Source organism: Strix aluco, chromosome 10 (genome assembly GCF_031877795.1).
Source record: "Strix aluco isolate bStrAlu1 chromosome 10, bStrAlu1.hap1, whole genome shotgun sequence".
NCBI lineage: Eukaryota > Metazoa > Chordata > Aves > Strigiformes > Strigidae > Strix > Strix aluco.
The window spans coordinates 16,272,620-16,287,198 of record NC_133940.1 but is presented as its reverse complement, the minus strand read 5'-3'; the positions used below and the strand labels follow the sequence as shown (position 1 = coordinate 16,287,198).

Below are 14,579 nucleotides of genomic sequence, written 5' to 3'. Positions count from 1 at the left end.
GCCTTGCAAAACTCTCAGGCAGAGAGGGATTTTTTTTTCTTTTCCAGCAAAAGCCTCCCATTTCTCCAGCACTGGGGAAGTGTTTGTCACTTCTCTATGTACATGGGATGGTTCAAAGACCCTTAAAACCTGTATGTATTTTCTGAATGAAAGGTAATCAGTAGGTGAGGAACTCTGCATCAGTCCTACACCTACATCCTATGCCTCCTGTAAGGTGATCCCTGCCAGTCCTAGGGCTGTGCCACATCATCCCTCCTGGTTTTGTGCAGGTGGCCCAGGCATCTATTCAGAGCTGGCTCACCAGAGATGGTCTCTATAGTCCGTGCAGAGATGAGCGCCTCTGGGTGGTGACTTGGGCACGTGCATGCTGTGACTCACATTGGGAAATTCCTGTTTGTCTTCCCTGAAAGGAGGGAAAGCTTACTGAGACTCAGTTCTTAACTCATCTTTCCAGCTGGGGTGAAATCAGTACTTTTGCCCCTGAGTAGTCATTCACTGAAAGGCTTTCTTACCCTGCATCCTTTCTGAACAGCAAGATGGATGACTATGCAATATTCCTCTGTACATTAAACCAATACTGTGATTGCTGATCCAAACATTTCCAATATGATCCTGCTATAGGTAGAGCATCTGTTGCAGAAGTGAGGGTTGCCTTCTACAAGGGAGACTGAGATGGGACTAGACAGGCAAGAAGGAATGTGGGCCGGTTCCTTTTCAGCTTGCTGGTAGAGGTCTATGCAGAGAACTTCCCAGCCACAGCAAAAATGTTTGCCCACCTGTTAATCCACTCTCTCATACTGTCTGGCATATTCACATTGAATCTTTCTGAATAAAGAACTGAAGTAAATTCATTTTCTGCATAAAGATTTAATGCTACATTAAGTAGACCATCAGGTTTTCAGTTTTAATCAGAACATATGCAATACAGAGGCTTTTCCAATAGATGGGAACCCAGCAGAAGCTAGGACAGGGCCAGCTAGAAGTCTGGCCTGTGGCCAGTGGTTTCTCCAGAGTCGTATATTTACATTGAGCCCTTCAGGCTGTTTTTCCTGGTGAGAACAATAGCTATTAGCCAGAAAAGCTTGACTGTAGTTAAACACAATCTCTCAATAAAGAGAAGTTACCCAGTGTTTCTCCATTAAGCAACAGATTTCAAATACTTGCTAAATTTCCATGGCAAGCTTCTAGTTTTCCTTGGTTCGAGTTACATTTGAGACCACCAAAAACATCATTCCATGTTTCACAGTCCAGTGAACTGGAAACCCACAGAGCCAGTGCCTTCCAAGTCAGCATTTAGCTCAACATTTGTCAAGGGAATCAATATGTGTGACAGAACCGAGATGGGCTTCAGTGGAGGGAACAATGCATCTCAGGGGATTATCAGTGGTTTCAGTGTCCCAACATTTGTTTCAATGTTCTCATTTCCATGCCTTATGCACCATGCTGCAGTGATGCCATGTAGCAGTGAAGCTGAGCAGGAGAGGCAGGAACTAGCACCTTTTACCTCTTGGTGCTGGAGCAAAAAAAGAGAGCTTTTCAATTGGGTTCCAGGCTACATTTTGTCCCTGAGATCCAGAAACCCTTCTAAACCTCATTCATGTGTTAGCTGTCCCAGCAGATGCAATTCTGATACCTTTCAGCAGATGATGTGTAAAATTAGGAAGGGAAGGCACAGGAAGGGTCCAATTTTCCTTTAACTGGGCCCCTTGTTAGTTAAAGCAGTAAGTAGCTTTTCCAGAGCATCTAGGAGCTAAAGGCATACCTGAGATTTTTTTCATGCGTGGTATTTCCTCTAAAGGCCTAGGACCCTGAAAATGCCTCCAGTATCCCAATCCAGGAAAGTGTCTCACTCGTTATTTCCAGTTTCAAACAGCAAATGTTTCATATCCTTAACTAATTAGGAAGCCCAAACCCCTGGCAGGGGAAGCAAGGCCTTAAAGGAGCCAAGGAAATAAATAGCCTGTGAAAATTATAGAGCAACTTGTGTGACAGTGAGTGTATTCAGCGATTAATGTGGTGCCACTGAAGTCCCTAACTTCTCCTCTCAGGCTGAATAAGAAAAGAGCCGTTGTCCTTCTTTCTACTGCTGTTCCAAGATAAATGACTTAAAATTAAGGAAAGGAAACATTTATCCACAAACATATTTATGGTAGCAAGTTCAGTGAATGAAAGGACACTTGCTGTGCAGAGCCAGGCAGGATCCGTGTTAGTAATTAATCAATAGCTACAATCCCACGCCAGCAATTAATTGAGCTCCTAGCCAATTAACAGGGCTCGGCGGGCCCTCAGCACCCTGGAGAGCAGCCGCCGGGCTCCGGACCGCGGGGGCTCCGCTCTCCCGGGGGTCCCTCCCTGGGGGTCCCCTCCCGGGGCTCCATTCACAAGGCTTTCGGCCATGGCAGCTCTTGTCTTTAGTTCCCACAAATGGTTCAACACGAGCTGGAAGCAGCTTTTGCCCCTACGGCCACCCCCGGCACAAGGTTTTGATATTCTGAAGCACTGAATTTTTTAGGGCTTTCCATTTTTTCACACCATGGAGAATTTTGGATTTCCCACGAAATGACAGCAGAAAAAAATTAGTACAATTCAGAGATTATTTCAATTTTAGAGAGGATTTGACTGTAAAGGTCAGAAGAGTCCTCTTTGCCTTCCAGTGCTATTTCCGTGATGATAACATTGCTACCGCAGTGTGGCCAGCTGGGGAACTGCTCTCCTTGAAAAACCTCAAGTCGTTCTTTATTGTTTTACTTTTTTTAAATAATTGAGGAATTGCCTTTTAAATAATTAAAGGAAAAAAACTTAGGACAGTCCCACAAGTAACTGAGGGCCATCAGTCAGAGTCCGAGTGGACTCTGCTGTGTTAGAGTCCTACCCCAGCTCTGCTGACACACCTTCCTTCTCACAGGGATGAGTCCTGCCTCCCTCTGTGCCATACAGGCAGCTCCATGCCAGAACTCCTGGAGAAACTCTGGATGCCTCTTCTGGACAGAGGAAGGCAAGAGTATTGGCCTTCCTCTCCCTGGTCCAGAGGATCTCCCAGGCTCTGGACATGTTGCCATGAGAGGGTGTCAAGTTTTGCAAGGAGGCTGCTGTTCCAAAAATGAATGACTGAGAGAAACAGTCCACAGGAATGTGTCGTGCATGGGGATGGAAAGGAGGAGCAAACCCCTCCCAGCTGAAGAACAAGGTTGCATCCTTCCATTGGAAGCTAGGATCTGGAGGCCAGACATAGGCAGCTGGTGCAGGGGCCAGGCAAAGTCCTGTTGCTGCCTTACTGGGAAAACAGGGCAACCAGGCTGTTTTCTGCCTGATGCCAGTGTCTTTTTAACACCTTGTTTCCCCTTCATCCCTGCATAAATCTAGGTGAACTCACTGACTTTAGACACTCTCCTCTCCATGCAGCCATCTTGTCTCTGCTTTTTCCCATCCCAGGTGACAGGAACCCCATAACTATTTATGCAGAGCTGAGTATGAGGCACAGAGCTTCAGTCTCAGGAACAGTTTGTGTGTCAGACACTGAGGCCAAGTTCTCAGTTCCTAGACAGGGAGTGGATTTCAACAGTCACAACTGGATTTAAATCACTGACTTGGTGTAAGAGCCACCAGTGCCAGCCAGCCTAAGCCAAGCAGGCAGATGGAGAGGGAGACAGAAATCTTCAGCTGTGTAAAAGTGACTATGATGAGGTTCTTTTGTGTTCATGGAGGACAGTGTAGAAATGAGGGGCTTCAACTGCAGCAAAAGGGGTGTCAGACATTAAGAAAAATGTCCCAACAAGAGTAGTACAGCAGCAGCAGGACAGATTTCCCAAGAAGTTCATGAAGTCTCCATTGATGGTGATTTATAAAAGTAGGATTCACACCCAGGGGTGAGAGCTGAACAGGCTGCCTTGGGAAATCTCTCAAGATTCATGCAGACCTACTTTTATGGCTGGGGTTTGAGACTTGTCCTAGGTTTTCAAAATAAAAGCTTGAACCTGTAAACTGGCCATCAAAAGCTGGCTTCTGCATCCTGTTTCCTGCTGGGACACAGGCAGAGTATGGGTTGTTCTGTTTAGGACTGCCGTCCATTGACTGCAGTAGCATCTGTGAAGTACCTGGAAACCTCGATCAGGTTCTCATCAGGGTCTCGGAAGTAGATGGATGTTATTGGACCCATGGCACCAGTTCTGGCCACAGGACCTTCTTCAATAATCACCCCACAGGTCTGGGAGGAGACATAAGAGTAGGGGTTTAATGCTTAAGGTAGTCTTATCAGGGCATTGTGAATTCTCCCCCCCCCCCCAGCCTTGAAAACATGAACTGTTGGATGAAACAATTCTGACATTCCTCAAGACACAGACCCTGAAAGTGTCACTTGGGAGGCTCTGGCTTCATGCCTCTAGGGGTCACACTGCCCTGTGGACACTCTATGCCTTCCTCACCTTCAGATGATCCAGCAGCTGGTCCAGGGGCACCTGTGTGATAAGGCAGATATCTGCAGAGCCGGGGACCGGGCACCGAGCTTTGGGTTCAAACTCCTTCCCAGCCTCATGCAGGTTAAACTTCTGGTTGCCAAAATGTAAAGCTTTGCGATTTCCCTGTCCCCAAAGAAAAGAATTAAAGTGCAGTGAGACTAACTGGGCTGGAAGCCTTCAGCATCCACTCACCCGTGTAGTCCTAAAAGTCCTGGGGACCTGGCTGTAGTCCTGCTAACTCTGGGCTCTTGCTATGTCAACCCAAGACAAGAACTGACCACTGCAAGGCTCCCATGACAGCCCTCAAGAAGTGAAGTGACTCAAAAAAGTCCTACAGCCACATTCAGCTACATCCAAACCATAGTGATGTAAGTTTTCAGTTTGGGGCATTCTCCATCCTGCCTGTGCAGCAGCTGCACAAATAATGCACAGGTTGACACTGCAGTGGGAACAAAGATGAGGCGATGGGAAGAGGGTGAAGAAGAAGGTTTTTGGCATCTCTTTTCTTTGCAGACTCTCAAGGAGATTTCTGCAAGCTCATATGGCATCTGAGTCCCCATGGATATGCAGGACACTGACCTGCCATCTCTGCCCACCTAAAGAACAAAATGAGGCTCACTGTAGCCTTGGGATGTGAATGCAAGTGCTTTTAAGAGACCTGAGGAGAGAGGAGAGAAGAACATAAGTTTGGAAGTTTAAAAAGTGCAATGTGTACAGCCAAAACAGGTCAAGTGGCTTGAAGGTTGGGCAGGACATGAGTTGGGGCTGTTCTGAAAGTGTTAGCTATCTTTTCCTCTCTTTGCTAATGTAAATATCAAAACAAGAGCCTGTTAGACATCTGTAGAGGATGCGTGGGTTTGAGGGTTCTCCTCCTTCAGTCCTAGAAATTGTTTTTCAAATAACATTTCTTTTTTTTTATCACTTTGACTTCTTCTGCAGCATGGTTTGGACTTTCTTCTCACTCAGCTTGACTCTGTTGAAACTCAGAGCTTGATGGTCTGCAGCTTGTGTTGGTCCTACCATCCCCACCCCAAGGAGGTTCCCCAGAGACCTTATCAGAGATCCACAAGGACCAGCCACTGGCCCAGAACTCCAGCTCCAGGCCTGCTAGACCTGAGCTGAGCCTGTGCCCCATGTTACCTTGAAAGTCACCACCTCCATGCCCAGGACTTTGGAATAAAAGGCCACAGTGTCCTCAATGCTCTTCACAGTCAACACAAGGTGGTCCAAGCGCTGGATGAAACATGAGGGTGGACTCATACATTCCTCCTTCCAGGACATCATTTCAGGCCTGGGAACCAGCATGCAAAACCACAGAACATGAAGGTTAGACACACAGCTACTCAGGGATGTAGGTAGCTGTGAACAGAGCTGAGTGGTGATCAAACCGATTTCTCTTGGCCTGCAGGTGGCACAAGTACAGAAGCAATAAATTCTCCTCCCTGGAAGGGCCTCAGACCCCTGCTTTGCTATGGTGGGACCTGAGCATGCCAGAGCCCCTGGCTGGGGCCAGATCTGGAGGACCAGTTGTGTGACCTCGCTGAGGGCTGATGTCACCAAGATGGTGAGCCCCCAATGCACAAAAACCTGAGTGCACCATGTGTGTGATCCTTCCCTCCAACCTCCTTTAGTGTCCTCCCAACCTCATTCATGCCCAGGTGTGGACACTCATCCAGGTGGAGCAAAGACAGAGAGTGGAGACAAGCTGGTTGCTGGCAGTGCAGTAGGAAATGTCTCTGGGGGAAGAATATTCCTTGGAGAAGAGGGCACCAGGACTGCTTGGTGTCCCCATGGAAAGGGGCTGTGTCATTATCTTACAGGAAGGGCACAGAATCCCTTCTGGTCCCTATATAATGTAGATGTAAGACATGGACCATAAGATAGGGTCTGTGGCCCTGACCAGCGTCAAGAGGATGAGAACTTGCCACCAACATGACTGCACTGTGGGACTGAGCCCAGAGGGTGAACGGCTGAGGGCTCTGGGACTGTGACATGATGGCTTGGCAGGAAAGAATCAGTTTTAGGAAAATTAAGAGTGATGAAAATGTTTCAGTGACCTACTTGTCACATCTTTGCTTCACTTCAGCCCCATCTGCACCAGAGCAGGATCCCTGACAATCCTGCTCTGATGACCCTCTGATGATCCCTGAACCCCTGATCCTTAGCATATATATAAACAGGCTCAGGCTGCTTAACTCAGTGGCAGCAGATCTTCCTGCTGTTCCCAGAGCCTGGGAGGACTTTTGCACCAAGCTGTTAAAAGGAAATGGATTTGACCCTGGTGGTCTGAATTATATTTCTGGGAGGCTGTGAAGTTTTCATTTCATTTTGGGTTTGGTTGATTTTACCTTCAGAAAACCTGGCTGTGGAAACTAGGAGGGCTGTGACAAGCCCCTCAATGACAAATGGAGTCAAGTTTCCTTCAAATCAGTAACAGCTCTCTACTTTGATGCATTTACTTCTTGCTCTTAAAAAGCCCCAAATCCTGATACAAATGAAAATTCACTTTCCTGATACCCTCAATAGTTTCTCCACTGACACTCCTGTTCAAGGGAAGCTCAACACTCCTGTTGCCTCTCAGAAAAAAAAAAAACAAAACAAAACAAAACACAAACAGGAAAACAGCCCACAACAGCAACCCCTTTTTGCTTTGTCATTTGCCTTCAGAGTGATAGATGTCATCAGCAGGCAGTGGGTGAGGTTGATGCCAGAGGTTCAAAGAGATGCAGCGTGAGGGTATGGGGGACTCAGTAGCCTGGGTTTGCAGTGGTTCTTGGTGTTTTCTTTTAGGTTGGGTTCATATCATCTGGCATTACCCTTCTGCAGCAGAGTGGCAAGGAGAGATCTCAAAGCCCTGCTGACACAGGAGAAAGGTCAGCATAAAACCAGGCACAGTTTCACCGCAGAATCTGCTCACTGCAGTCAGAGGAGCTTGCTTGAAGCAGGACCTCGTTGTCCCCAAGCCCATGCTGGGACTGCAGCATGGCCCAGACTGTGCCCAGTGATTGCACCAGTTATGGAGGGAAGCTGTTAACAGAGGCAGAGGAAAGTCACTGCTCCTCTTTGCTGCAGATGGCGTGTGGTGTTTAACAACCTCACCTCTGAGCAACCTGGGCTCAATCCCTCTACAAAGTCCTTTCCACCCAGGAAGTCTTCCTTGGTGTTCCAAGGTTGCAGGGCCCTCATGTCACAGCCTGTAGCTCCCACCTCCTGCCCAGCAAACTTTCCCAATACAACCCTCCCCTCCCACGTGAGCAAACAGCTGCAAGGAAATCGAACTGCAAAAATAGGCTGAGTACCTGCGAGAGAGGACGAACAGTTGGGCAAGCCAGTGCCAGATGGTTCCCTTATGACAGTCCTCTTCCTGCTGCCTGGAGCCGAGCTGTGCAAGCAGCAACGTCACAACAGAATGGCGGGGGAAACGAGATTAGAAACAGGAGCTCTGAACACTGCTCCCTGCAGAGGTGTACCTTGACCCAAAGGATCTGAAAGTCCAACTGCATAGAGTTGCTTGAAAAATCCTGGAAAGAGTCTGGATATTTTAGCAACATATCTTTCCCCTTGCAACAGAAAGATATGTTAATGTGCTGTATTAAAGCACAGTTGATCTTGGTGCTCAGGCTGTGGTGACTTACTGTTAAGAAGAAGCAAGGATATCCCTGGAGAAGAGCAGCTGTGGCAAGCAGCTGCAGTGGGCTCCCTACCTCCCTGGCAGCAAGCAACGTGCTTGTTCACCTCTTTTCCACCAAGATTATTTTCTGCCATGCAACATGCTGAGGTCTTATTGCCCTGCGAGGCACTTGCTGTCCCTGGGAGCACTGCAAGCTCCCACTAGTAAAAGATGTATGAGCTGTAGGTGGCATGCTAACAGCCAATATGTAGCAAGGAACAATAGAAAAGGTGATGTGCACAGCTTTGTGCGCCTTTTTGGACACGCCTTCCTGCAAACAGACATGTCCAAAGGGGTTCTCTGTGGTCTGAGCCAGAGTTAGAGATTTTCTTCCTCTACCCAAATCTGTCAAAAATAACATGGAGTTTTGAACGGTCTGATGCTCTCTGTGAAGTTGGTTCCAAAGGATTGAGCAGTTCAGGCTGCAGAAAAGCTGCCGGGCAAGTGGTTCAAGGCACAGGACATTCTGTGTTAAAATTGTTCTGCCTAGACCTTCTTCACCCAAGCTGCCCACACTTCACTCTGTGCAGCAACATGCCAAATAAAACCTGAATTTCTGATACATGGAAATAGCTGAAAATGGTTTTTTGCCTCGGGTCAAGGGAAAAGGACATCTGTGGGTTGCTGTGGGAGGGAGAAGTTGAAGTGCCTGTATCCTTTTTGTACAGCCTTTTTGGATTTTTCTCCACTAATTGTCCAAGTTGGCCGACAAAATTTACCCCAAAGCTACTTCATGGGTTATAATCTACTGTCAACTAACAATGGTGAGGGTGAGTAGGTTAGACAAGCTAATCCTGGGACATGCAACACCACCTTCATGCCTTCCTTGTCTTGAAGGTCACTGTGGGTTTATTCACACTGGAGAAGGCAGAGCTGAGGTAGAAATCCCACAGCCAGAGCTCATTCCTCCCCAGTACAATGATGTCCCTTAAGAGTCCTCCAGTGAGGGGAATGCCACCGGTCTCAACACAAAACAACAGAAAAAAAGAGGATGTCAATGCTCTGAATGGGGAAGGATGCTCATAAATCTGCCCTGAGAGTAATTATGGAAAACAGACCATATTTATTTTTGAAACACCAGTGACAGCCCACTCCTAGGGGCTCTGCAGCAGCCTTGTGCCAGCTGGCCCAGAGCAGGGCAAGCAGGACAGAAAGCAGCTCAGCTCACACTGCAGCTTCGCTTGAAGGAGACTGTCAACACCTCTTCCCTCTGTCAGCCCCTGATTTTCACAAGACATGCCAGAGTTGACTCTTTTGGTGATTTTTGCTGTCCTGTCCACTCCAGATCAAGAGGTTCACCAGCTACACAGTGAGTCTGGCAGACAGAGGGACAAGCAGAAGGTGGACTTCCCAAACCTCATTTTCTTGGGAAAAATCTAATATATTTTCTTTACTAAAACTCCCAAAGTTGTTCCCACAAGTGCTAGTAACATTGACATTGTCACCTGATAGGGTTTTGAGGGCACTAATTGACCTTAATAGCCCTGACCAGACTCACCTGGGGGCTTCCACCCACATCCATGGGCCCTGGAGCATATTTAAGCTCTTCTCAGGGCTTTTATTCCATGTCTGAGATTTGGTGTAGGGGTGCTGGTCTCCAGCCTAGCCCCAAGTGTGCCTCTGCCTGGCTAATGACCCTGCTGGTCTGGATTTCAGCTTACAGACTGATGTCCTGGTCCTTGACCCTGTGTCATCACTATGGACCTGCTTGTTATTTTGTACTGAACCAAAGAGTTCAGAATCTTCAGTTTTTTAGAGAGAAGGTTATAATGGACATCAGGTTAGCCCCATGATTATCATCACAAGATACAAAGGCCGTATTTTCAACAACAAAAATAGATTAGCGAGTTGAGATGTTGCTATAGGATGTTTCATAAGAAAATGGGATAAGAACAGGCATCTCCCTGAAAGACCAGTGTGGATCTCTAGAACTGTAGCATTTGCTCCACTCCAGTCTACATGCAAGTAAATTATTTCTTAACTAAAAGCAACAGAATTTTTTATATTAATAACTCTGAAATTTCATCTGTGTCTACTGAAGCAATGAGTAATGGTGCATGTTCTGATACCTGGGTATAGTAACATTGCACACATCTGGGTGTCTTGGTGTGTTGTAACCCTATTGTTTTAGCACAGGTTCACTGTGCAATCTGAGAGTAGATAAAAAGGAGAGAGTTCCTGAAGAGAAGATGCTGTTCACTGTTCAGCTGCACTGGGAAGTGGTCTGCTAAAAACATATAGCACCGCACTCACTGTGGCAAAAATTTGAGGTTTGGGATGGGGTTTTTTACTAGCTGCATAATGGTTTCTTGGAGCAGGGAAGATGTGGTTTGGGTCTGAGAACTCCACTTCCCCAAGGGACATCTAGCCTAAGACCGACAAGTCAGAGACACTTTGGCATTAAGTTCAGGATGGGATCCCCATATATCAAACTTCAACTTGGGAAGGGTTTTGAGTTTAGCTCCTTAAAGGTGTAGCTGCAGACAAGGATTCCTGAGCTGCTCCCAAAAGACATCCAAAGGGGATTGCCTCTACATGTTGGACAGAGTGATGGAGTTGAAGTAGCTCAGCAAGTCCTCCATGGTGAAGTCCATGGCAATCCCTGAGCCTGCATAACAGCGTTGGATGAGATCCTCAAACTCTTGGTACTGACGTATGAACTCCTGCTCCATAGCATGCCATACCACCTAGGGAAAAACAGACCGTCAGCTCCCTTCATCAGCCTGTGACATACATGCTTTGCAGTCCTGAATCCCACAAAACATCACAGCATTACACCCAGATCACACGCCAATTACCGGCAAAAGATTTTCCTCCGGGGAGAGATACTTGTGGATTTTCCTGTAGAGGGTCTCAAGGGCTCTTTTTACTTCCTTGCCAGGGTATTTTTCAATGACCTTCCTCAGCTCCTGCTTGCTGTAGGCTAGCTGAAAGCTGACCTCTTCTTCTTTCACCCCTTGAGCCACACGGGCTTTCACCCCTTCGAAAAAGTGCTGGAAAGACAAGAAGACATTCACTGATGAACTGCCCTAAGGCAGACTCCTGTGTCAGAGCTGAAACCTGGCCACTTTCCTCAGTTCCCTTCCTATGTCTAAGTAAGTGGAAATTAAGTATTGGAGATTGCTCCAGGAAAGCAGGGCACAGGGAATTCCACAAGTTCTCTTCCCTCCCTGCTTGACAAGCAGCATCTCTAAGGGTTGCAGTACCATGGAGCAATGGAACTGCTGGAAAAATCACTCATGTTCCTTGGTGCTTCATATAGCTTTGGTCACTACAGACGGTTTGAAGCCAGAGATGGAGTTGGGGGACCCCAGAATCTGCAGAAGTGTAAAACAAAACTCAGGTTTTCTCAGTTCTTCCAGGAAAGGCAGTTCTGTAGGGAGGAGTTTTAAAAGGAGCACATGTCCCACCCCAAGCACAGGTTGCTTGAGAGCCCAGGGCTATGCCAACCCCAAGGGATACAGACCTCAGCTAGCTTTCAGAAAAGTACCAAGAGCAGTGTAGCTCCACAAAAAGCTCAGTGCCAACAAATACTTTTTTCTGCATGAGCTTTTCAGAATCTGTCAAGCTGGAAGGGACCTCAGGAGGTCTTTAGTTCATCCTCCTGCTCAAAGCAAGTTCAATACTGAATTCAAACAAGGGTACTTGAGGCATTTCTCAAGGTAGATCTTGAAAACCTTCAAGGATAGAGATGGCGCAACCTCTCTGGACAGACTGTTTCAGTGCTTTATTATGCTTATAGTCATTCTTGCCTTCTATCCAGCTGGAACCTTCTTTTTTACATTTTCTGACTGTTGTCTCTCATCATCCTGCTATGCACCTCAGTAATCTTCTAGGGAAGGTGGCTACTAAGTACCCCTGAAACTGTTTCTTTTCCAGGCTGACAGAGCCCAGCTCCTTCAGCTTCTCCTCACCATGTTGGTGGCCCTCCACTGGCCTCGATCAAGTTTAACAACACCTCTTGTCACATGTGTATGTGACTTACATTTCTATCTCTGCCACAGCTGGACATGGTATTCCACATCTGGTCTAATGAAGGCTGAAAAAAGAGAATAATCACTTCCTTAAACCTTCTGTCTACATTCCTGTTCATATAGCCCAATAATCTGTTTGCTGTCTTGGGTATTTCCACTGCAGTTTTGCTGTGAAGAAATACCCTAAATCCTAAGGATTTTCAGAGGGAAAGAGGTTCCTAAATGTATAAACTGTTTTCAAAAACAGAAATGGTCTCCTACATTACTTAGGCCCCTTTGCAACTTCTCTTGATGTTAGTGAATTGTGCTCAAACCTGAAGAGCTGTGTGGTGTTCTAGGGAAGGCCATGTCAGTACTCCAGAAACCCCTGAGCAGAATGATATCACTTTGCTTGTGAGCAATGAAATTATACTTTTCCTCACAGAGGAAGGGTTTGAAGTCATTAACATAGCAGGGCTGCAGGTAGCATGAGACACCGAGCTGATCTTCCAGTCAAGCCTACAAGATGTTTGACAGCAAAGACTGGAAACAAATTGAAAGTAACAGGCCCTATAAATAATTCAAGCTGATCTCAGTCTGTGAGACATTTTAGGCCAGTGAGAAGAGAGAAGGAGCAGAGCAAGGAGGGGTCTCAGGAGCAGCCATTGTCTCTGGAAGGAAGGGGGATGTCTGTTTGAATTTGCAAAGCCAGATGCTCTTAGCTCAGTTAACAAAGCAGCCGCTTGGGAAGCGTGAAACTGTGTTAGATGACTTAGCCTAGGCAGCCATGCAAAAAGAAACTAGCATCTGTCAGACGCAGGCACACAACCTGGAGCAGAGGTCCGAACAGGTCCTCATGCTGCTGCACAGAGGCTGAGTTGCAGAGCTGGTACCAGCATCTGAGCCCTGTTCTTGCTGGGGCTGTGCTGCATAGTGAAACCCACCAGTAAGTGGTCAGAGAAGGTGTGGGAGCATTGGGGATGTGACAACAAACTAATATAATCCCAGACTGGATTTGGGAAGGGCTGATTTGAACACCAGTTAATTCATAATTTTGGGAAGTGCAGTTGCCCTTTGAGACCCAGGCGAGGGTCAGTTTATCCTGTACTCACATTGAGCTTCTCCAGTGGCTGGCCCAGGTACTTGATGACGTATTTCTCCATGTGCTCACTATACCTTTGCTTGGCTTCTCTCTTCTTGCCCTCCAGGCAGTGGATCTTCTTTTGACACAGGAAGCAGTGAATGTGGTGGAAATTTTCCATCATGACCATATCTGTGTTCACCTTCAGGTTTGCTGAGGACAGACTATTGACTTAAAAGAAAGAAATAAATAAGGTATGGAGAGAAGACCCTGCAGGCTGGGTCAGGAGGGACATGAGATGCAGACACTGTCAGACTTTGGTCACCAGTGGAGAGTTTAACCATGAGCTTAGGTGAGCATCATCACAGGTTGTTCAGCTCTTCATCCACCTTGCCCTGCAGAGCCTTGGGGTCATGACATTTAATAACTGTTTACCCAAAAGGGTGCAAAGACATCCAAGTCCAGCCCTGTCCAAATCTATTTCTGACCTGGGCGCTAGAGCAGCACGTCAGCATGGCACACACTCAGCCTCCCAAGCGGAGGCACAGCTCACCATGCTGCCAGCCACTCGCCAGCTCGTCTGGAGAGGGCAAGAGCTTGAGTAGCTCATTGTGCATGCAGAACAGAGCAGGCCCTTCTCACTCAAGGCAGTAAACATGTCATTAGGCTGTCTCATTTGAACCGTCTGACTTCTTCCAGTACCAAAGGGAGTAACTATTCATAACACAAATACTGATCCCTGTTCATGAGCTAGGTTCCCTATCTCACCTGCTTCATTGTAAACATTGATGGAGCCTGGAAGGGGATGTGTTCATGGATTTATGAGCTGTTATTCAGTGGGTCACCCCAGGCTCATCTGCAGGTGGGAGCTGCCTCTCTATACCACCTTGTGATCTGTTGTTTGGAAACTTGGAGCTGTTACTTCTGCAGCCCCTCAGGTCCTCTCCAGGCTGGGGTGCAGGGTATCTCCACTGACAAATAGTTGTGGGCACCAGCTGGGACAAGACAGGGATCTACCAAAAGTTACCTGCCTTGCTCTCCCAATCTCTCTCTCCCTACCAATATGCCTTGGTGTTTTGGGAGAAGTTGCTCCTTGGCTGCCACTGCTCCCAACACCTCTGAGGTTGTAAGGAGTCTGATATGTAGGGAGGCGCTACTCCCTCCATAGTGGGAAAGGAGAGGTTGACATTAGATTCAAAGCTAAGGTTGACATTAGATTCAAAGTTAAGCACATGTGTCTCAGCCCTGTCACAACTGGGACCGTTCCAGTGTGGCAGACACCGTACACCTGGCATGCCACGCTCTCTGAATTTGTCTGATGTTCCCAGGCTCTTGCTGAGTGAAGGGAGTTTCAGCTCTCAGCAGTGCCCAGGATGCAGGTAGCCAGCACATACCCTGTTCTGGTGGTTCAGCTGATTGCT

General features: G+C 47.3%; 1 protein-coding gene across 3 annotated transcripts; it reads right to left on the bottom strand.

Annotated features, from left to right (window-relative positions):
- Positions 1-975: 975 nt before the first annotated feature.
- On the bottom strand, positions 976-13,348 carry GLOD5 (glyoxalase domain containing 5). Of its 3 annotated transcripts, none has more exons than XM_074835413.1 (4): positions 7,754-10,649; positions 5,595-5,745; positions 4,422-4,577; positions 976-4,204 (listed from the first exon to the last, which is right to left on the bottom strand). In XM_074835413.1, the coding sequence occupies exons 2-4, from the start codon at positions 5,736-5,738 to the stop codon at positions 4,052-4,054; spliced, it is 453 nt and encodes a 150-aa protein (XP_074691514.1). In that variant the 5' UTR covers positions 5,739-5,745; positions 7,754-10,649; the 3' UTR covers positions 976-4,051. The 3 variants fall into 3 exon arrangements, 2 of the variants coding, with proteins under 2 accessions (XP_074691514.1, XP_074691513.1); XR_012624640.1 differs by lacking the exons at positions 976-4,204; positions 4,422-4,577; positions 5,595-5,745 and adding exons at positions 7,190-7,308; positions 10,923-11,117; positions 13,190-13,348 and having other exon boundaries at positions 7,754-10,811; XM_074835412.1 differs by lacking the exon at positions 7,754-10,649 and having other exon boundaries at positions 5,595-5,759.
- Between the last annotated feature and the right edge of the window lie 1,231 nt (positions 13,349-14,579).